The sequence below is a fragment of the Rhinichthys klamathensis genome, unplaced genomic scaffold, assembly GCF_029890125.1.
Source record: "Rhinichthys klamathensis goyatoka isolate OS25496 unplaced genomic scaffold, OSU_Roscu_1.1 h1tg000109l_1, whole genome shotgun sequence".
NCBI lineage: Eukaryota > Metazoa > Chordata > Actinopteri > Cypriniformes > Leuciscidae > Rhinichthys > Rhinichthys klamathensis.
This window is the reverse complement of record NW_026606647.1, coordinates 305303-327870: the sequence shown is the minus strand read 5'-3', so window position 1 is coordinate 327870 and position 22568 is coordinate 305303. Positions and strand designations below refer to the sequence as shown.

Sequence of the window (22568 nt, the reverse complement as noted above, 5' to 3'; positions counted from 1 at the left end):
ATAATGCAAAGAGAACATAAAGGCCTATTCTCTCAAAGAGCAATATGTGGTCTAATTTAGTACATTTGTGTAAAATGTTCAAAAGTGCAAAACCTTTCCCTGCACAAAACTATTTATTCCTAGACCTCTTCATGTGTGTGTACATGTTTTTCCTCACACATTTACATGCATAACAAAGTGATATTTTCTCGTAGTTAATCTTTTGAAAATGTTTTGTTGTCCCAATCTTGGCCATTGTTCCCCCCACCCCGCATTTAGCAAAAAATAATAGATATTAAAAATCAATACATACATATTGCATCCCTATGGTTCCCAAAAATGAAACCCTACGGATCCTCATTTTTTTTTACACAGATGTTACAATCTATAAATAAATTTTAAAAAAGAGAAAAAGGGAAACAGAAAAGCCGTTGCAGGCAAGCGGTGTGAAAAGTAGTGATATTTTCTAGGAGGCTGATGAAAAACCACCTTGTAATTTTGTGAATAATTTCCTTGCACTTTTCATAAGATATTTGTCAGCAATTCCCATTGCTCTCAGTGTGAATATCCCCTTGCGGGGTGATAGATGTGCTTGTTCTTACCCTGAGTGAGGGAGTGCAGGGGCAGAGTCTGGTTGGGCTGAATGGACAGCAGCCCTTGTCTCTGCAGGCTCAGGAGATGCTGCTGCTGGAGCTGCTGAACCTGGAGCAGCTGCTGTTGGAACGCCAACTGCTGCGCAGACACCTGCCGAGGGAGAGACGGAGAAAGGATGAGGGGTCTACATATCATCCTCGCTCTCACAAACAATTATGTCAACACGTGCACAAACATACTTATTCACTCAGGGCTGATAAACACACACATACACACACAAACAGGCACGGACAGGTACATTCCCATATTCCCGCACCCTCTTAATTAACGAGGAGTCGGGGAGGCTCGTGACAAATAATGAAATGTTGTTAATCATTCCTAATAAGAGCCACAGGATTTTAATTATGGCCATTCATAACTCCGCAAACAACCTGTGACTGAAAAGAGCTCCTTAATATTCAGCAGCGTGTTAGTGCAGAGCCAGGGGAGCCAACCGGTGTCTCCTTTGGATAAATCAGGGGTGTGAAGTAACAGGGCAACCGTCCAATAGGAGGAGAGCTAAGCAGTGTATGTGCCAATTTTATACATTTATATTTTGTGATTCATTTTATCAAGCCATTGTATCAAGTGTGATGCAATTATAAAAAATATAATAAAATGAATTGTGGACATTAAAACATTTATGCATAAAATAAACAGGGTCATTTTTAATTTCATGATGTTTTTAATTGTTAAAAAAGGTAACATTTTACAAAAGGTTCAGTTCATTGATATTTTCAATTGGCTATGTTTACATGCACAACTTTTGTTGAATTGATGAATCCGAACGTAGTGTTTACATGAATGCTAAATAAAGTGATCGGGTTGATGAGCGCGTTTAAATGTCACAAGCTTCAAATCGGAATTGAGTTTTTGACATGCGCACACTGCATGAATATACAGAGTTTCCCACTGTTTGCACATACTATTCTCCAACATTGCTATTTTCTTTGTTTTAAACAGCAGACTTGATATTTATCTATTATTGGTCCTAATTAGGAGACAGCGAGCGCATTAACCGTTAGGAAAGAGTCTGGTGGGACGATGTCCTGCTCCACTTCACAGATGATGAGTGGTAGCCAGGAGACACTACATTCAACAACTACAAGAGCTCGTTCCATGGGTCATACGTCATTATGCCATTTCTACATTGCACGTGCACAGTACTTTCTAGTTTCTCTTTTCAATCCGATCAAGTGTTTACACGTCCTATCGATCGGATTAGAAAAGGAATTAACCACTCCTTCCAATCCAATCAAAATTTAATTCTGATCATTAAGGTGTTTACGTGAAGGCTTTTCAGTCCGATTAATCCGCCAATCCGATTACTAACAGATTATTCGGTTGCATGTAAACATAGTCATTGATTAATCTCAATATTATTTCATTTCCATTAGTTTTTTGTATTCATTAATGCATTGTACATTATAAAAGTTAGTGTATTAATGCATTTTAACACATTTATCTACATGTGATGTTTAGGCCAAACAATTTATTGAATTGACTGATTTTTTAATCATGAAATGCATTGCAATTTAAATCATTTTGTGAGGACGTTTGTGTTCAGTGTCTTACAGTAATATACACCCTCACATCTGGATAGATGGAACTGAGTATAGAGAGAAAGGAAGGTGCCAAAAGACTGGGGGAATTTTGAGAGGAAGAAGGGAGTGAGTTAGTAAAAGTGGAAGGGAAACAGGGAAAAGAGGGTGTTGAAAGACAGAAGGAGAGGGAGGAATTGGGCGAACAAACTGCTGCGTCGTCAGGACGATAAATGGGAGGAAATTATCTAACATCCCCAATCACCCCTCAGTCAAAACTAATGGGCGATGTTATGGAGATACAGGGCTATTGAACCCTTTCAATGCTAACACTGTTTTTTATGACCTCCTCTATGCATTATGACAGTATCGTGACAACGACTAAACATAAGCCATAATCACGGGACGTTCCTCTTAAGGTTTCTGATGGACCCGCGGTGAAAAACCGGACACTGAGGGGGGTCATGTGTTTGTGTGTGCACGTGTTTGTTGGTACATTAAAGCGCAAACGTGGCTTTGCCAAGCTGTGTGCCGCACCCTCTTCCCAAACACAGGATGCTTCGCTTTGTGTTTACTTCTCCAAACAGAAGGCGCACAAAAAAGGTCCCGCAGCACAGGCGCGGACAGGTCAACCTTTAGACCCAGAACAGATCTGAAACAGCCTGATAAAGTGCTTGCTCTTTTTTCCACTCTCATTCATGGTCCACCCATCCTCACCCGCCTGTCAAAGGTCTGTTTCTTTTTCTCTCTCTCTCTCCACTCTAACCCTGATCACGAGGCTTTAAACATACAAATGCTTTAATGTCAATGGTCAGAGCTTTGGCGCAGCGGTAGCACAACATATGCACGCTGTGGTGCTCCCACAGAGAAGCAGGGTCAGGTCTGGGTCATGTCCTGATCACATTATCCTTGACTTTTATTTCATTATCCTGACAATTAAAAGCAAAAAGTCCATAAATTACTGTTTTTAAATGGATAAATCAGTCCATATATAATATATAATCTACCTTTAAATCACATTAAAAGGTTCAAAGGTGGAGAAACATATTTTTTACGAAAGACTATGAAAATGAACATGTTTTTTAATACTGTGAATTGTGCACATAAAAACCTTTATTAATAAAATAAATTGTCTTTTAAGTCATTATGAAATCAAAATGGACAATTCTTTTTTTTTTTATGGAATATGACAACCAATTTATCCAAGCACATCATTTAAATATTTTAAATTTAATATTTTTAAATTTAATCAAAATAACTTCCTCTGCCCCCCTTGCAAAGGCATTTCTTCTCTTCTCTTATGACATGTACACCCGTGAGAGGGCAGTCCATGAAATCCCAATGGAAAAATCAAGTCCCGCCCTACATTTTATTTCGTTTGAGAAGCAATTTCACTCGGATAAGTCACAATAGAGAAGAAAAGGCAAATTGCAACTTCCGTTTCATGCCGACTATAATTGAAAAAAAAAATTTGGTAATACTTTACAAATTAATTTATTTGTGCATAAGGTATATCGTTTTACAGCATTTATTAGTGTAATATTCAGATTAACAAATTATGTAAAAGTATGCTAACAAATTGAACCGTATCATAAATTGTGTTTATTTTCATCTGTACGTCACCCTGAAGGATGGCCTTGGCCGCTTGAGATCTTCCTCATCGCACGAGCGCTAACCTAACGCCAGCCTGGCATAGCGAATGGGAGGTTAACACGGAGTGGCACGCGAGAGAGGCGAGAATAGAGCAGATGACAACATGATCCAGACTGACGCTGGCAGGCCCTTTTATTGCCTCGCCTCCAATCCAAAGTTAAAAATCTTTGAAAACCTAAGAAATTTTGTTGTCTTTTAAATAAAAGAGGCACAAAGCAGCAGCGGGGGGTTATTGTCTGACCCCCGTGGGGGGAGTCGCTGCAACAATTCGTATTCCAGCTTTTGATGGCTGCGCGAGAGAAAGCCGAAGGAGGGGGGGAGGGAGAGGGAGCGCGTGAGAGAGAAAAACACGCACAGACGGAGGAGAGCCTCTCGAGGGCTGCATCAAATTCCTGTGATCATACATAATACTCTTTAAAATGGTGTTTTTCCTTCCTGTTCGTCACGTTCCATTCAGCTGATCAATTGTTTCTCCTTTTGACGGTGCCACCCTCCTTTTTTCAACCCCCCTCCCATTCTAGAGTCCCCTTCCCCTCATCTGTCCTTCTGACATGAGAGAGAGGGAAAGAGAGATAGAGAGAGAGAAAGAGTGACAGCTTCTGTCAGAGGCAAGAGAAACAGTCCTGTCGCATTGATTTATGGAGGCAACGCACCACAACTTGTCCAAACTAAAGCCCCCAGTTCATTAATTAGCGAGCTGGGGGACTTTGAAGTAAGCATGTGAAAGTGTGTGTACGGCTGTGTGTGTGTGTGTGTGTGTTTTACAACATTCGCCTTCATTTATACGCTCTCTCCGGTTACAGAACGAAGCTCTCAGTGGGGAAGTTAAGAAGTGAAACTCTGATTGTCTTTGAACTGCTTCTGACCGCACAATAATCGCTTCTTTTGTCCAGAGCATTGCCTTATCCTGCTGTCATTAGAGCAGCCAGAAACACAGCTGGTGATACGGCCTTAAAATGAAGGAAGAGAGAGAGAAAGAGGTAGAACCCTTCAGATATACTACAACTGTGCTGTGCCGTATTTCTGTCAACGGAGAAACCTCACGTGCTCTTCAATCGGTTCATATAGTACATTTATATAAATATACACAGACAACTTATAAAAAGGATCTATGCAGAATCGCAATGACCATTGAAATTCTCCAAAAAGTTTTGTTTATTAAATATTTTGGCAAATAAGTACTTTCAGATTGATTTAAGGAAAGGAAGATTAGGAAGAGCGGTGTCGCCATCTTGGAAGAGAGCTAACCGCCTCCGCAGCGTTATCTTTTACGGTGACAAAATTGCCAAATAAGCATGGAAAACTACAGAGAACAAATACTGGGCCAGCTTTAACAACGTGTATTTTTTTTGTTTTTTGTCCTCGGACACTGAACGTGGAATATGAAGCATCACAATAACAGCCAATCAAAAAACACTACCACTCAAAAAAAATTTAGGCCAATTAAAAAAAAAAGAAGGAGGAAATAAATTAATAAATGTTTTTCGCCAAGAGCGATATTTAAGACTTCATCAAATAAATGCTGTTCTTTTGAACTGTTCTATTAAAAAAAATTAAGCAGCACAACACTAATAAGAAATGAGCACCAAATCAGCAAATCAGGATGGAGGACCATGTGACACTGAAGGATCATGTGACACTAAAGACTGGAGTAATGGCTGCTGAAAATTCAGCTTAGCCATCACAGGGATACATTACTTCAAAATATATTAAAATAGAAAACAGTTATTTTAAATTTTAATCACAGTATTACTGTTTTTATTTATTTATTTTTTCAAATCTAGTGTATATTTTAGATATAGAGCATTATTTTGGACCAATGAGATTATAACGCAGGGGCGACGTCACACAAATAGATCAATGTTTTATCTTGGGACTGGTTAGAACAAGAACTCAAATTAATGAATTATTAAAGAAGATTTTAGTGCTTATTGCATTATAGTGTTGCGGTTGGTTAGGACGCGGAGCAGAAATACAAGAGAAGGACAGGGTTCTTCCCATTGTCAACTCAACTCAAAAATAAGATGACACCAAGGCACTGGAATGATTTTGTACTTGTGTTGGTGGGAAACAGCTGCTTGATGCACTGGGGGCAGGTAATGAACACCAGGGCTGAGTGAGTGTGTGTAAAGTAATGCAGTCAGCATACCTCTTTACTCTGCTGTTTGCTGCCATGCTGCTGCTGGATGAGCTGAAGGTGGAGTTGTTCTTGCTGTTTCTTGTAGAACTCCTGGAGTTGCTGCTGCAAAATCACAGAGTCATAAATTAAAGATGCCTCTTCTGTATTTCTGCTGTGTTTTATTTATTTTCTCCTGAAGACCAAGTATTATGTTACAAAAGAGATTATTTCCTCTACTATGATCCTAAGAATTAAAAGAGTAATGTACTGTAAAATACCTCAAATCTTCAACATTAACATATGTGTGGCATAATACTATTTTTTGGTCATTTCTAAATCACATTGAATAACAATGAAAGGGAATAAGGAAGAAGTTTTGCGCTGTGAACATTTGCGAGATTGTCTACACATTCCTCTTGGTTCAAACCCACATAAAAAATCCTGTTCTTCATGATATTTAACCTTTACATTTCACAACTTTCAAAACTCAAATTTACCGAGAACCAGGAGGAACTAACCTACAGTGTGTGTGGAATTCTTCGAGTCACATGTCACAGATTTACCAAACTGTGTTTATTGCTTCACTATTACATGTATGACTACTCCTCTGGGTTTGTCACATAGACTGAGCAACAGTTAAGCCAGTTGAAAAAGAGGAATTACTGTATGTTTGATACATTAAAAGAGAAAGGAACTAATTGTAGGGCAATTAGGAATTTATTAGTTGTTAATTGCTGTTGCCATTTTATAATATATTATATACTATTATAATAGATTATGACTATAATACATAATATCTTAATATATTATATTCCAAATTGTTTATTCAGATTATTTATTGAACTCCGCTTCACATCGTGATGCAAGGATCCTCATGGCTTATTATTTAATTAGAATTCTTGTAATGTCATAGTGTTCGTTTAAACCCGAGTAATATTTGAGACATTCAAACGGAAGGAATATATCCGGTATAACAGAACGAGGGCAAGTACCTGCTGTAACATCAGTGCTTGTTGTTGTTGCAGTAACAGCTGGAGCTGCTGGGGGCTCAGAACTTGGTGTTGGAGGATTTGCTGCATCTGCTGAGGAGTTATGACCTGTGGTGTCATCATAGCAACAGAAACTGGGACCTACACAAACACAGAAAGAGGACGGACATAAGAATACAATGGCAATTGGATAATCACATAAAACGTACTCACAATACATACACTAAAGATAACGTGTCAAATGTCTTATCAGTAGCTTGTCACCAGATGAATGTGCTAGGAAATCAAGATCTGTTTCTCAAAAAAACCCACCTGAGGAGCTTTCAGAACCAGTGATATGAGAAGCCAAAGCTGCTGACTGATGGGAGACTGACAGATACAAAGAGAAAACCCTAACACACACACACACACACACAGCGTCCCCCATCACCAAACGTCCCACTCCAGAGACAAGGCCACTGGCCATTATTCTGGAGTGCTGTCCATGTTTTGCTTGTGACTGTTTGAATACGTTTTGTATTTTCATTTTTTTTCATGATTGTTTTCCCCCCTCTTCATCAGCGTGAAGCTTCTTGTCCCTGCGATACTTCACTAAAATGGGTCACAACTCTCACGGTGTACCGTTTTGTTGCGTACGTAAACTTAAAATCGCTGAATATCAATTAACACGAATGGAATTGTGTCAATGCAGGATGTGTTGTCGACTGTGTTCTTTGTTAGTTCGGAAGTACAGAAAAAAAAAATGTCCCTCTCTAAAAAAATATATCAAAACAACACATTTAAGGGCACACAAACAAGCCTAAGTGGAATAAAAAGGGTACACATATTATGGGCGTAAAAGAAAATGGCGTGTGATGACATTGAGAGGGTCTTTAATTAGAGAAGAGGCTGTGTGAATACAGTACACGCGTGTCTCTCAGTGTCAGCCTTTCTCTGATACACCGTGCCATTAAAATCTCCTTTGTGACATTGGGTGACAAACCAAGTCTGTGCTGAACTTGATAGCGGCGGGCATTTGCAACTGTTAACACATATCCCCAGCGTGTTTTAGCAAGCGTGTGCGAGATCGCAGAAGCATGTCTCACATCTGCTCCTGATTGGCCAGACATTAGGGCGACAGTCTTCCTTCACCAAGGTTACCCCAATTGCATCTGTGATTCAGAACCGCTGACACGCGTTTGAATTTGTCACGTCTTGATGAATGTAAATGAGTGTGTAAGGGGAGGGGCTAGCTGTCACATTGCCTCCGCCTATTTCAAACTAATCTAAATATAACAACAAAAAACAAAACACCTTGAAGGAACTTCTTAAACACATGCAATGTCACACAGACGGGGTTGAACTTGTTAAACTCATCACCAAAATGGATATGTGGTGCTTGGAATCAAAGTTGAACACACGGCTGGTACGTCTTAATATGCGGCCCATTTTTCACTTGGCTTAGCGCACCATTTGCATAGGCTGCACCCCTTGATTTCTTCATTTCACAGTCATTATGCCCTCATGTCCTTATTTCTCAGCGCCACTAATTTTGATGAACTATTCTGAAGGTCAGAGAGGCAGACGGGTGGTGAGACAATACGAGCTAAAACACACAGACAACACCAGATGCACGTTTGTACATTTATACTTGACTATGAAATCCTTACCAATTTATAATTGCCAATTTGGATGTTTCATTTTTTTTTTTAAATTTTTTTTTATCACACTTAAATTTTCAACAGAAAATATGAACAAACATTTACACTCAGCAAAAAAATGGATTTGCTGATTTGGACAATTTATATTTCATTTTTTTTCTTGTAAAATGTTCATAAATGTTTAATTTTTGGGTTTCCTCTTTAGTTAATATGAATTAACAATGAACAACACTTCTACAGCATTTATTAATCTTAGTTAATGTTAATTTCAGCATTTACAAACATTATTCAAATCAAAAGTTGTATTTAGTAACATTAGTTAATGCACTTTGAACTAACATGAACAGCTGTATTTTTATTAACTAACATTAACAAAGATAAATAAATACTGCATCAAATGTATTGCTTATTGTTAGTTCATGATAAATTAACTAATGTTAACAAATGATTAGGCTACTTATAGTAAAGTGTTACCAATTTAACTTCTTATATTTTTTGTGAAGGGTGGAACGTTTCTCGAAACCAAAATAAACATTTTAAAATAAATCTACTTTTCAGTTCCAACAACCAAATAAATCCTTTTAAACATCTAATGTAAAATGTAAACGCTTTGTAAAAAACTAACAACTAAACATTTACTAACTTCTCAGGACACGAAAAATTACAATGTCAGCCTGTTCCAATTAAACCCTTTATATCCACACCTTACAGACACACTGACACCAGCTTCACACCCTCATTTACTGCATGAACATGTGTGTGTGTGTGTGTGTGTGTGTGTGTCCACTTCTACCAAACCTCAGCTCTAGCGGAAAGGCTATTACAGCTCACATTTTACTGCCCATTACCACTGAGGTCATTAGTGGAGAGAGGGATGGGCCTCCTCTTAACCTATTGATCATTGTAACTACTAGCATTTAATCCGCTGGTGAATGAGCTGGAATCTCTTTAAGACAGGCCTGCCGCAGAAGAGAAGCACTTCAGCTGAAAAATATCATCCTGGCCACTATATCAGCAGCACTTAAGAGGAGTGAGGGATACCACTGCTTACTGCTCAGAGCTGTTCGCTCTTCTCCTCTGGCCGTAATTGTGGAAGTGTGCGGAATGAAATTATTATTATGAATTGCGGTAAATGGCCACATCGCTTGATAAGAGGTGAGGAAAGAACAAATACATATTTCAACTCGTCTCATAATGAAGGCGCTATGAGATAAAGCATATATCTGGTTAAACGAGATAGGAATTTTATGAACGCATATTTCAGCTGTCATGTGGACAGTTTTAAAGAGCACAAAACTTGTTTGCTGAGAAAGAGAGAGAAAGAATAGTTAGGAGATAAGAAAAGTGAGCATGCTTAAGAAAGCTGACGGTTATGAATTTCACTAGAAAGAGGTGTAGGTAGGCCAGGTGTGAGTGTAGCACATTAACACACAGAAAGTGAAACATACTCAAACAGCTGCTATGTGACTGTAGGCAATGTGCTAGCGCAGGCCTGCTGTCCACAGGCCCTACCCAAACTACACACACACACAGTACACTCAACATTCACATGCCAACACAAGCAAACATCTGCAATGTGCAAAAATTAATAATAAGTGAACCTGATACTTAGGCCAAGTTGTACAAGTGATACTTGGATTAAGCCAGGATTAGGCCTTAGTTCAATTAGGACATTCAAGTAGCTTTTATAAAGGTGCCTAAGAAAAAAAAACCCAAAAAACCTTACTGGTGTGAATCTTGAGACAAAACAATGGCACTGGCATATTTTAAGATATGTCAGTGCAAGTTGCTTTCAGTTAAAACAGCTCAAACATGCATTTGAGTCTGGAACTAGGTTTAAGCCTAGTCTGTGAAAGCGTCCACTAATGTTTTAAAATGAAAAAAAAAAGATAAAAAAGTAAAAAATGTTAACAAAAAAACAAAAAGCTAAAGAAGGTAAATATAACAAAAAGAAAATGTAAATGTAAAAAAAAAAAAAAAAAAACATAAAATAGGTCAATGTAACAAAAAGACCAATATTTAAAATCAATAAAAAAATAATACTGAAAAATAAATAAATTCAATATATTATATTAATCACTTTGCCTCTTCAATAAAAGTGCAAACATTTGTGGGCATTAAAATGAATGATATTACATTTATTATTAGTTTTTAACTTGAAGGTGTTGAATCGCAAGGGATACAACAAAAAAAATGATGCCAGCTGGGAGATGGAACATCTCATTGTTCAGCTCATTTAAGTCTGGCGCTCAAATCCACCGTCCAGTTCATCTTCAGTCCATGACTATGAACAGGAAACGCCATCCAAAAAATACGGCTCTAATGAGGAAACATCTGACACACATCTGACGAACCTCAGAAACACTGATACTGACTTAATGAAGAACGCATTCTTCCTGAGAGTGCAAAATGTCATGCACGGAGAGAACGAGAGAAAGAGAGAGAGAGAGAGAGAGAGGGAAAGAGAGATAGGCAATTAAGATGAAGAGCGAAGGGGGGCAACTTCAATCAGAGCGTCTCGTACATTGAACCGGCCGCACGGAAACAGGTTGCAAAGAAAGAAAGAAAGAGGGCAAAAAAATAAAATAAAAAAAAAATCAAATTTTAATGCCAGCTCCCCGGTGTCATCTTGTTTTGTCAGGACATCAAATAGAATTGAGAAGTACAAAATAACAAGCCCTTGAGAAATCAGAGGAGGTTTGGTCTGTTTGAAGCCTCTTGGTTTACCTTGTCCAGAGATATAGGGAATAGCACTGTCCGTACGCTCATTTGGCATGGAGTGCCGTGGAAAAAAAGGATTTCATACTACGTGCGAGCTGTAATTATTCATTTGAATGCACAATTTTCATTTCTGGAAATGTAGTTTTGCCCAATTTTTTTTTTAAGTTCTAAAACAAATAATTTAACAAGTAAAAAAAAAAAGGAGAATCTGCTTAGAGTAAAAAAAAAAAAAGTTTAACATGAAATTGTCATTCCTAATGTATTAAATGGAGATATTCTTGTCTAATATTATGAAAACATGTACTATTATTATTATTGTTATGAAACAAAAAATCTCTAGGGCTGAAGCAAATATATATTTCATCTCCCCAGCCGCTTCTGAATAGCGAATAATTCCATTCCCTCTTCCTCGCTCTGGCTCTCGCGCAGCCCGTTTACAGTTCACATAAACAGGATAATCATAGTCACATTTTCTGCCCATTTACCGAGCAGATTCTGCGGGGGGAAAGCGGTCCATTCAAGGCAACTGTAAAAACAAAAATCCAGATTGCGCTTTAATTAACTTCTAAACCACAAACAAACAAGTTCTCAGCAGAGCTGGCCCGGTCTGCCGTAAAACAAACAAGCAGGGGCGAAGGAGAGCATGAGGTTCAGCTTTGCCTTTCCCACACTAACTCAACCCCACTGCAGGTGGGTGTCCCGAAGGGGTGGGTGGACCATCAGCCCCGGGACTCAGGGGATACTCACTTAATCTTGCACACAAACTGAAGGTGGGTGCAGTACGGATGTGGCACAGGCATGTGTCATGTCTTGATGTGTTGTTAAGTGTTTGCCTGGGATTCGAGCACAAAAAATAATACAATCGTACAAACTAACACAGATTTAACTGCTTTTTTTTTCTTCCTGATTTTTCTCATCTTTCTGCATTTTAGGATGCAAAAACTTGAATGAAAACCTGCATATTGAATTCCTATATTTATATTTTCATATTGAATATCCTGACCCTTAGCATCTACTGCCTTCATGGAAGTGTCTACTTATGCGTTCAGAAATTACGATGTGCTGTGCGCTCAAGTGATTGTGGTCAAAAAAATTAAATGCACGCTTTGGCCAAATTCAGTTATTTCTCCAGTTTTCACTTCCCAACAAAGACAGCTTTGTAGTTCTAGTACCACTAAATAAAGAGCAAAGGATGAGCATTAAATATACTGTATAATCTATTTATTTACATTTAGCAGACACGTTTATCCAATGCAACTTACAAAAGAGGAGCATCACAAGCAATTTATCGAGAAAAAAAATTATATCAAATGTATTATTATCATTCATTTAATTTTTTTTAAATTAAATATTAATTCTTATGCTGCCACAAATAATTATGGGACTAATTTCTGTTTAATTAAATACTAGACTAAATTAGTAATATTTTTCTTTGCAAGCCATTCTAACCATTCTTCAAAAGCAGTTTACAACATGTTTTACAATTACAGTTTATAATCAAATCCACTTTTCTACCACCATGATTGTTTAACTAACACACTCCCCCCCCCCCCCCCCCAAAAAAAAAAAAACAGGGCTCAAAAAGCTTCCCACTGGTAAATATGACATTGTGGTGGAGATCTTGTAAAAGTAACCTTACAGACATGACTGGCAGCAATAATCATTTCTAAGAACTTCAACAGAACCCCAAGTGACCCTTGACGTGACTCTCCTCACACACAAAACTGCTGAACGTCTCCCGCTCAACTCAGTCTGACATGTGCCACTAAAAACAATGGTGTCGACAAACTGCCTTCAACCACTTTACACCTTTCCAGTACACCCTAACGCCCTTTCCTCTCTCTCTCTCTCGCTCTACTCATCCCACTGATATGATTTATGGTTTACCAGCTCAGCGAGGTTACGCAACGTCGCGCATGCCTTCAGATGTGTTATTGGAGTCGGTGGAGATTTAATTAAGATCACAGTCGCACAAATCCCCCTCAAATTGAGAATTTACTCGAGACAATGGTCGTCACATCCTCGCACGGGAGAGGTCTCATTCTGCACAACGGCAAACGACAACACCGCTAATCTGTGTTTCCATGACATCACATGAAGGTTTCGGTAAATTGGGATTTGTGTTTTGATCGGCCACGTTGTGATGTTCCACGTCAGGGTTGATTAATATTGAGTGAAAGATACCGTTGACATGTTGCTAATACGCACAAAGAAGACAACTGAGTTTATATTTGTTGTAATTTGTGAAATAAAATCAAAACTTTTACAAAAATTGTGCCAAACATTTCTACCGAAGTGTAATCTCTAAATCTCTGCTCTGCCCCAAAATTAGTTTAGAAAGTAAAAAGTTGCAGATGTGTGAGTCGAGGAAGAAGCCGCAACCTTCTTCTTTTTTTCTTTTTTTTGCTGTATATCATAAAATTGTCTTTCAGAGCAATTTGTCACTATGCTGCTCTTTCCTGAGAGAATGCTCACCTGGTGTGCTTTCTGGAAACAGAGTATGAGAAAAGGAAGAACAAATGCATCTTTAGAAAAAAAAACTAAAAAAAACTAAAGTTTTTTCCTCTGTGGGAGAATGAAGGAAAAAAGACAACAGAAAAGAACAGCTGGCAATGCCATGTGTCATCACCAAAGTATTCTCGATTCTTACCACATAATGTAGAGCAAGACGTCTGTGAAAGAGGTCAGCCACATGAACGACTGACCAGATAACCCCCCCACCCAACTCTTTTTTCCCTTTCTTATGGGAAAATATCTATTTAACACACACAGTTTGCTTGTTCTCCAGTCCCACATAAACACACACGTGAATATTCTCTCACACACCAACATTGTGGTGGCCGCTAATACGTGTCGAGCGGTAGGAATGACAGGTGTTGGCAGGCTCACGGCCTGTCAGGGCACAACATAAATGCGGTTCGGCCCCAGCCAGAGCGGACCCTAATGCACTACTAATGAACAATAAATCAAGTCTGATTACAAACTGTCAGCCCAATCAGCTCTCACGCTTTCTAAACGAAGGGGCCCGGTGGTCACAGCTGTGTGGCGTTACCCTCCGCGAGGCTCCCTGTTTAGCCTTTACTTTCCACACGTCCAGTCGTTCCCTCTCTCGGTCCTCTCCTGCCATCCTGGAACTGAAGCGCCCCCCCCCCCCCTCCCCCTGACCTCGAGTCCCAAACTCCACAATCATTACATTCTGAATAATGATGACCACCACAAACTTTTGTCCTAACTATTTGCTTTCGCTTTAATAACATTTAAATGCATCAATAAAATATAAAACTATTATTTTACAACTTAAATATCTTTAAAACAAGCAATCGAAGAAAATAACTACCTTCAAAACTAGTAAAGGAGAGTGTCAAAACTTTGCCTTGGTTTCAATGATCACACCACTGGCATGTGCACACACACACACACACACACACACACACACACACACACGAGGGCCCACGATACAAGTGTCAAATCGTGAAGGGGAACAACCCCCACCCCACACACACCAGCAAGCACTTCTCACAAGAATGCAACACAGAACTAAACAATCTAACTTAAAATATAATCAAATCCAAGATTGAATAACGTGTGCAATCTAAAAACCTTTTTACAACTGAAAAAAGCTGCATAAGTTTCTGCATAACTACAAAAGTATTCAAATAAAAACATATATGTACAGCACAGAATGACATTTAACAAAAGCGTCGTAAAAATCCTGCGCTTGTAAACTGCAAGTGAAAGGAGAAGCTTCAAACATCCACTTGTAATCGCATCACAGTGTTTACACGTCTCCTAACCAACCAGCATGATAGAAACTAATACAAACAGCATGCCGAGAAAGCAGCCTCTTTCCCTTTTCCCCTGGACGCAATGCATTGTAAAACTTTTCTACGGCAACAGAAACAGCTCTTTCACTGAAAAATTACAGAATCAATCATATTGACAAACCTGACAAACTCCATTTGGCTGGCAGGGTAAACAGAGTGAAGCTGGGCCGTTTGGAGGATCGCGGAAGATGAGAAGACACGAGTCGCGGAGCGGAGAGCGAGCGAGAGAGAGAGAGAGAGAGCGAGAGAGAGAGAGAGAGGCGTTTACAGTGAGCGTGTGCGTGTGCTGCCGCGTCTCGAGCCTTTTTCCCGGGGATATGGACAGATTGCACGCGCAAGGTTGCTCCCTAGCTGACAAGATACAAAACTATCCAATCAACCACGCCCTTTCTCCACCAATCACAAGCAGCCCTCTAAACATAATCAATTCAAATGGGGACACAAGCAGCGGCAGGGGCCGCCGCAGGCCGTGTGTGTGTGTGTGTGTGTGTGTGTGTGTGTGTGTTTGGAGGAGGAGGGGGCAGGTGAAGCAATGCCTTTGTGTGGGACCCTATTAAAATAAAAGAGAGAGAGAGAGAGAGAGAGAGAGAGAGAGAGAGAGAGAGAGAGAGAGAGAGAGAGAGAGAGAGAGAGAGAGAGAGAGAGAGAGAGAGAGAGAGAGAGAGAGAGAGAACAAAAAGAACCAAAACAAAACAAAAAGAAAAAAGCAGCACAGTTGATGGCTGTTAACCCTTTGACCCTAGTAAAGGTTTTGTCCGTGCTGGTGAAACAATGGAAGAATGAAGAAAAGAGACCCCTTAATTAAACAACAGATAAGCAAACACTATCTGACAGAGAGAGAGAGAGAGAGAGAGAGAAACCGAGAGCATCTGCAAGTTGTTGTTGTTCTTATAAAGTGGAATTGTTTATAGTACCAGCTCTTCATTTTAATAAGAAAAAAAGGGAGGATTTTGTGTTTTCTTTGATATTATAAATATATAAATGACAGTTATTTAAAAATGTAAAAAAAAAATGTACATAATAATTTTTATATAAAATTTTCAGATAAATCTAAAAATTTTCAGATACTTTAAAGTGTACATTCTAATCTATTTGATCAGTCAAACTTTAAATATTGAAAAAGCTGCTGTTTCAATTCACAGACTGACTGTGTGTGGGTTCAATTCACAGTCCAACTCCTTCCAAATCCACTAATTTCCACAGCATAAAATAACACACACCGCGGCTCCACTTCTGCTGCGAACGGTTAGAACATAAGTGCTCAGAGCTAGCAAGTGATTAAAACATCACCACCTTCTCACTTTTTTTTATTATTAAAAAAGAAGGGGAAAACACAGAAAAGTTGCTTCGCCCTCTACTGGTAAATTTTATATTACACACTCAAAACCCAAGGCTAAACTTCCCTCTTTAAACTTAAACTTCCCTGCCTTAGTCGAGAGGTTTTTTTAATTAGAATATAAGCTTTTTTTTAAACTCCTGCATGTATATATATATATATATATATATTTAGGCAAGATAATAGTACTTTTTATATTATGCATTATGTTAATAATACATTGAATGTATGAAAGATTATAATAATTTGAAAATCAAAATGAAACAGTAAAGACATTACAATAGCAATATAAAAACAAGCGCAAAAATAAATAAAAATAAACAACATTATATATATATATTTTTTTTAATTATATATATATATATATATATATATATATATATATATATATATATATATAATTTATGTTGAATGGGTCCAAAAAACATTGTAGTATCAGTTTGTGGGACTGTAAACAACAGTTTCTGTAGTCCATAAGAGACTGACTATATTAATTACTGACCTAAAGAAATGAAGAGTTAAAAGTCTATACATGATACAATGAAATACTTCATTGTTTCTCTGACAAACACTCTCAGAAGTGGGCACATAAACACACTTATGAAAAAAAAACACTCACATGCTCAAGCAAGGGCAAAAAGGCAAGCAGCCGTGCAAGTATACGCACACATAACGCATGCAGCCGCTCATATGAACGCACACACACACACTTGGCCGTACCCCCTCTCCAATGCCGTTTCCCCTGGGCAGAATGTCGGCATATTCTCAATAAAACACCTTCTTAGCAGTAATAGGCCACTGTTCTCATTTCACTGCTCCCAAAGGGCTCATGATAAATTTAGCAGACATACAGTTCAAGCCTCCTCCTCTTGTCTCTCTCTCGCTCTCTCTCCATCTATCTGTGGTGTGTTCAGGCCTGTACGCCATAATTACCCATACTCTTTCTATCCAAGCCGTCTAATAGATCTTGCTGTTTATTCACTCCATCACTTTGTGAGTCACAGAACCAACACTATTCATTTATGTCTTGTTACAGATAATTGGAAAGCACAGGTTGACTCCTTTGCAAGACTGACACACAAACAATAACGCGCTCTATCTCAGATCAGCTCTACGGTTCCCCGTATGACTGTCAGGGTGACAATGGGCCGGGGCGGGGGGGGGCCGGGGGGACTGATCCCAGATAAGTGTTTGCTGGTAACCTGCTTGAGTTTAGCATTTGAACCGCACAGTCATTCAAATCCGCTAGTGAAGAGTCATCACAAAACCACTACAGATGTGACGGGTTCTAATACTACTATGACGAGATATCTTTGTTTAAAGACCTTTGTGCAGGTCTAAATAAACTCATTAGTAACGCTGTCCTGTGACTAAACGTAATCTGTTGTTTACAGGTTTTAGCATGAACAGGTGTGATGTTAACAGAAAACAGCTGGTGCTGAAGGCAACAACCTTCGTTTTGAAGGACCAACACACACGCATCTTGAATGTCACTTCTATTAATGAATGAGCAGAGACCAAACAGTCATCTCTGACCTCTGACTATCATGACGGCAGCAGTTTCAGTACAGTATGTGTGCGGTGTTGATATTTGGCACAGGTAATGAGGAACAGACAATCACTACAGAAGCCACAAACTCTGAAATGATTATATGTGCATTTAGCAATTTGCACTATGACAAAAGCTGCTTAGTATCGAGTAGATCCTGTTTTGCTAATCCTGTGCCGATACGTTAGCGAAAAGTGTTCCACCACGGTCTGTGCTTCGCTGCGGCTTTGACTTCAGTCAAAACATGAGCTTTTGTTGGTGATGTTCGACATAAATGAAGTGGGTGGGGGAATGTTGTTTTCTTTATGTTCTATTGTGATTGATTCAGAGCGTGTCCTTTTTTTGAGTCAGACACTATTTTTTGGAGGCGTCATCAAAACATTTCGATCAGAGGAAAGAAACACAAAATCTTAAGAAACAAACTACCATATTTGAACAGTGTAAATAAATAAATAAAAATCACACTACCTGCTGTAAAAAAAAATCTTTTTTGCATTTAAATAAAATCTATAAAAACAATATTGAAATATGGGTTGCACTTTATCTTACAGTACGCACACTTAGTCTATTTACCTAAGAAAGTACTGGTTCATTTAAGGTAACTACATGAGCTAAGGTTAGGTTTAGGTTAGGGCTAGTTTTTACCCAGTAATTGTAATAACTATAACATGTACATAGTATGTACATAGGGAAATGGACTGTAAAATAAAGTTCTACTGAAATATGTATATTAATAACACAAACAGGGGTTGGACAATGAAACTAGTATTGGAGGTTTCACGCCTATATATGCGTGGCCTGGTGGCGAATCTTCACTGATTTTACATTCCATCAGTAAGAGCAGAGTGTGAAGGTTGAATTAGCAGAGCAGTAGCAGCTGTCCATAAAATATTGCAATCCACACAACATAATGGGAGACATATCAGAGTTCAAAAGAGGAAAAACTGTTGGTGCGCAGCGAGACGCTGGCTCATCTGTGACCAGGACAGCGAGTCTTTGTGGTGCATCGAGAGCGATAATATCCAGGGTAACATCAGCGTACCAACACGTAGAACACGTAGGACGAACCACATCTAACAGGAGTAACTGTCGTGTCGACGCCAGAGGAGGCTGTCTGAAAGGGATGTCCAGGTACTAACCTGGATTGTATATACATAAAAAACAAAACAAAACAAAAAACTGCTCATTGGGAGCTCCACAAAGTCAATATTCATGGTCAGGCTGCTATTGCCAAACATTTAGTCACTCTTGCCAATGCCAGATGTTGGTGTCAATGGTCCCAACAGTGCAAATCTTGAACTGTGGAAAATGTAAAATGTATTGTTCTCTGATGAGTTCACCTTCACCGTCTTTCCCACATCCCTGGGAGTTACGGTGTGGAGAAGCCCCAAAGAGGCTTAACACCCGACTGTTGCTGCCCAGAGTGAAGCATGGCGGTGGATCAGTGATGGTTTGGTCTGTAATATCAAGGCTTTCCCTACTGTGGTTGATAGGCGCGTCACTACCAAACCATTCCGGAGGACTAATGTTTCAAACACTGTACCCTGAAGGGGGTGCCATGTATCAGCATGATAATGCATCAATACACACAGCAAGACTTGAGACAGAATGGTTTGATAAACATGATTACTCTATCTATCTATCTATCTATCTATCTATCTATCTATCTATCTATCTATCTATCTATCTATCTATCTATCTATCTATCTATATATATATATATATATATATATATATAAAATAAAATATTTTAAAATGTAATTTATTCCTGTGATCATTCCAATATGCTGATTTGGTGCTCAAAAAACATTTCTTGTTATTATTATCATCAATGTTCAAAACAGTCGGGCTGCTTAATAACTTTGTGGAAATCGTAATACACATTTTTTGATTTTTTTTTTTTTGTAACTGCTGAATAAAAGTATTAACACTATTTTAAGGGGACGTAGTTACACGTTACTACATGTACTTACTATAGTAGTAACAGTAAATTATGCATAATTACAAGTAACTAAGCCTAAACCAAATCCTAATCCTAACTCTATAGTAAGTAGTACATGTAGTTAATTAATGTTACTCAGTACTTATTTGAGTAAATACAATGTTACTACATCACTTTAAAATAAAGTGTAACCAAAAATCTACAATAAGGTAGTTAACTAATAAAATATTGGAAAAATGTAGATGATAATTTAAATAAATACTAATTACACATAATATATTAAAATAAATGTAATAATATTGTAATCTTAAATGATATATCACAAATAGGTAAGGAATCTGTTTTAATATATTCATTATATATTCTGGCATCCTCTGAGATCAAAGAAAAAATGTCCTGACATGCTAAAGGAGTGTCAGCCAAATGCAAGCGAACATCTAGTGAACAACTTTGTTTCGCCAAACTCAGTCGACCTTTCCAAACAAAGCAGCACAAGGCCACAGTAAGGTATTTTAACATCTGTAATAAATATAAACCAACACCATATGCGTTTTGTCTACTCTTAATGACAATTTTAATACTTAAGAAAAAATAAGAAAAAGAGAGCGGGCGAGAAAGAGCTCAACTAAAAGCAGTTAAACATACACGCGCTGATCACAGTAGCCCATATTCCTCTGTCCTAAGCATCTCATGCTAACCACTGACAACCGTCAGTTCTCCAGTGAACCCACAGGCCGTCAGATGTGGCTTCACACAAGAGACTTCACCAAGCTTCTCATATTGCTGTTTGTGTTTTGGAGTCTCAAATACGACCTAATTACATCTATCCATAAACTCCCCGCAGGACGAATGAATCAGTCATAGAAACACGGACCACACATCTGCATACCGTGGCGGAAAACGGACGAAAAGATGGAAAGATTTGAGGGATGAGGGGAGAAGGGGAGGAGACAATAGGAAGGGGCTGGCGGGCGGCTCGGGGGGAGAAAAGAAACATGACTGAAGTGAAAAGGTCTCTAAAATGGCACTGTTGCTTTAAGGGTTGGCGCTCGGAGTTGATGCGACAGCAATCTGATGGTTGGACGTTACTCACTGGCTGAGCCAGACGGTCTGGAAAAAAGCGTGATGACCTCATTGTGACAGCATCATCCAAACCTGTTTCTCATCTACACATTACACATAATGCATTCTTACAATATGACTAGAAAAAACAAACGGCTGAAGAGAACAGGAATGATACGTGGCTACAGCCACAGATGGAGGAATGAGAAATACGCAGACGGTTCCTTCTGAGGTCCTTCAGCGCGAAAAAAAGCGGCAAAACGATTATGACTTTAGTAATAGTTTGCCCAAAAAAGACGATTCTGTCATCATTTACTAATCCTCATGCTGCCAAAACCATTTGACTTTCTTTTTTCTGTAAAACACAAAAAGTGACTTTTTGTAGAATATCTTAGCTGTTCTGTGCCGTTGTCTTTATTAGCTATTGAAGATAATTCTAGTATTCATCCTGTTGTACAGACAGATGGGTTGAGATGTGTGAAAATAACTCACTTATTATAAACGGAAAGACAACAAAGTAAATGATTTTTGGACTTCCAGCCAATATACACTCACCTAAAGGATTATTAGGAACACCATACTAATACTGTGTTTGACCCCCTTTCGCCTTCAGAACTGCCTTAATTCTACGTGGCATTGACTCAAGGTGCTGAAAGCATTCTTTAGAAATGTTGGCTCATATTGATTGGATAGCATCTTGCAGTTGATGGAGATTTGTGGGATGCACATCCAGGGCACGAAGCTCCCGTTCCACCACATCCCAAAGATGCTCTATTGGGTTGAGATCTAGTGACTCTGGGGACCATTTTAGTACAGTGAACTCATTGCCATGTTCAAGAAACCAATTTGAAATGATTCGAGCTTTGTGACATGGTGCATTATCCTGCTGGAAGTAGCCATCAGAGGATGGGTACATGGTGGCCATAAAGGGATGGACATGGTCAGAAACAATGCTCAGGTAGGCCGTGGCATTTAAACGATGCCCAATTGGCACTAAGGGGCCTAAAGTGTGCCAAGAAAACATCCCCCCCACCATTACACCACCACCACCAGCCTGCACAGTGGTAACAAGGCATGATGGATCCATGTTCTCATTCTGTTAACGCCAAATTCTGACTCTACCATCTGAATGTCTCAACAGAATTCAAGACTCATCAGACCAGGCAACATTTTTCCAGTCTTCAACTGTCCAATTTTGGTGAGCTCTTGCAAATTGTAGCCTCTTTTTCCTATTTGTAGTGGAGATGAGTGGTACCCGTTGGGGTCTTCTGCTGTTGTAGCCCATCCGCCTCAAGGTTGTGCGTGTTGTGGCTTCACAAATGCTTTGCTGCACACCTCGGTTGTAACGAGTGGTTATTTCAGTCAAAGTTGCTCTTCTATCAGCTTGAATCAGTCGGCCCATTCTCCTCTGACCTCTAGCATCAACAAGGTATTTTCGCCCACAGGACTGCCGCATACTGGATGTTTTTCGCTTTTCGCACCATTCTTTTTAAACCCTAGAAATGGTTGTGCGTGAAAATCCCAGTAACTGAGCAGATTGTGAAATACTCAGAACGGCCCGTCTGGCACCAACAACCATG

General features: G+C 39.0%; 1 protein-coding gene across 10 annotated transcripts in view; it reads right to left on the bottom strand.

The window, feature by feature from the left end:
* foxp1b (forkhead box P1b) overlaps nt 1-22568 on the bottom strand; it is a 199016-nt gene that overhangs the window by 36847 nt on the left and 139601 nt on the right. For 6 of the 10 annotated variants that reach the window (XM_056253693.1, XM_056253698.1, XM_056253694.1 and 3 more), the window contains 3 exons: nt 6918-7055; nt 5956-6048; nt 582-723 (listed from right to left, as the gene is read on the bottom strand). In XM_056253693.1, the coding sequence (XP_056109668.1) occupies nt 582-723; nt 5956-6048; nt 6918-7055 (373 nt within the window). Of the gene's footprint in view, nt 1-581; nt 724-5955; nt 6049-6917; nt 7056-7226; nt 7247-15220; nt 15491-22568 lie in introns of those variants that run through there. The other 4 variants (XM_056253697.1, XM_056253699.1, XM_056253700.1 and 1 more) reach the window with 3 other exon arrangements.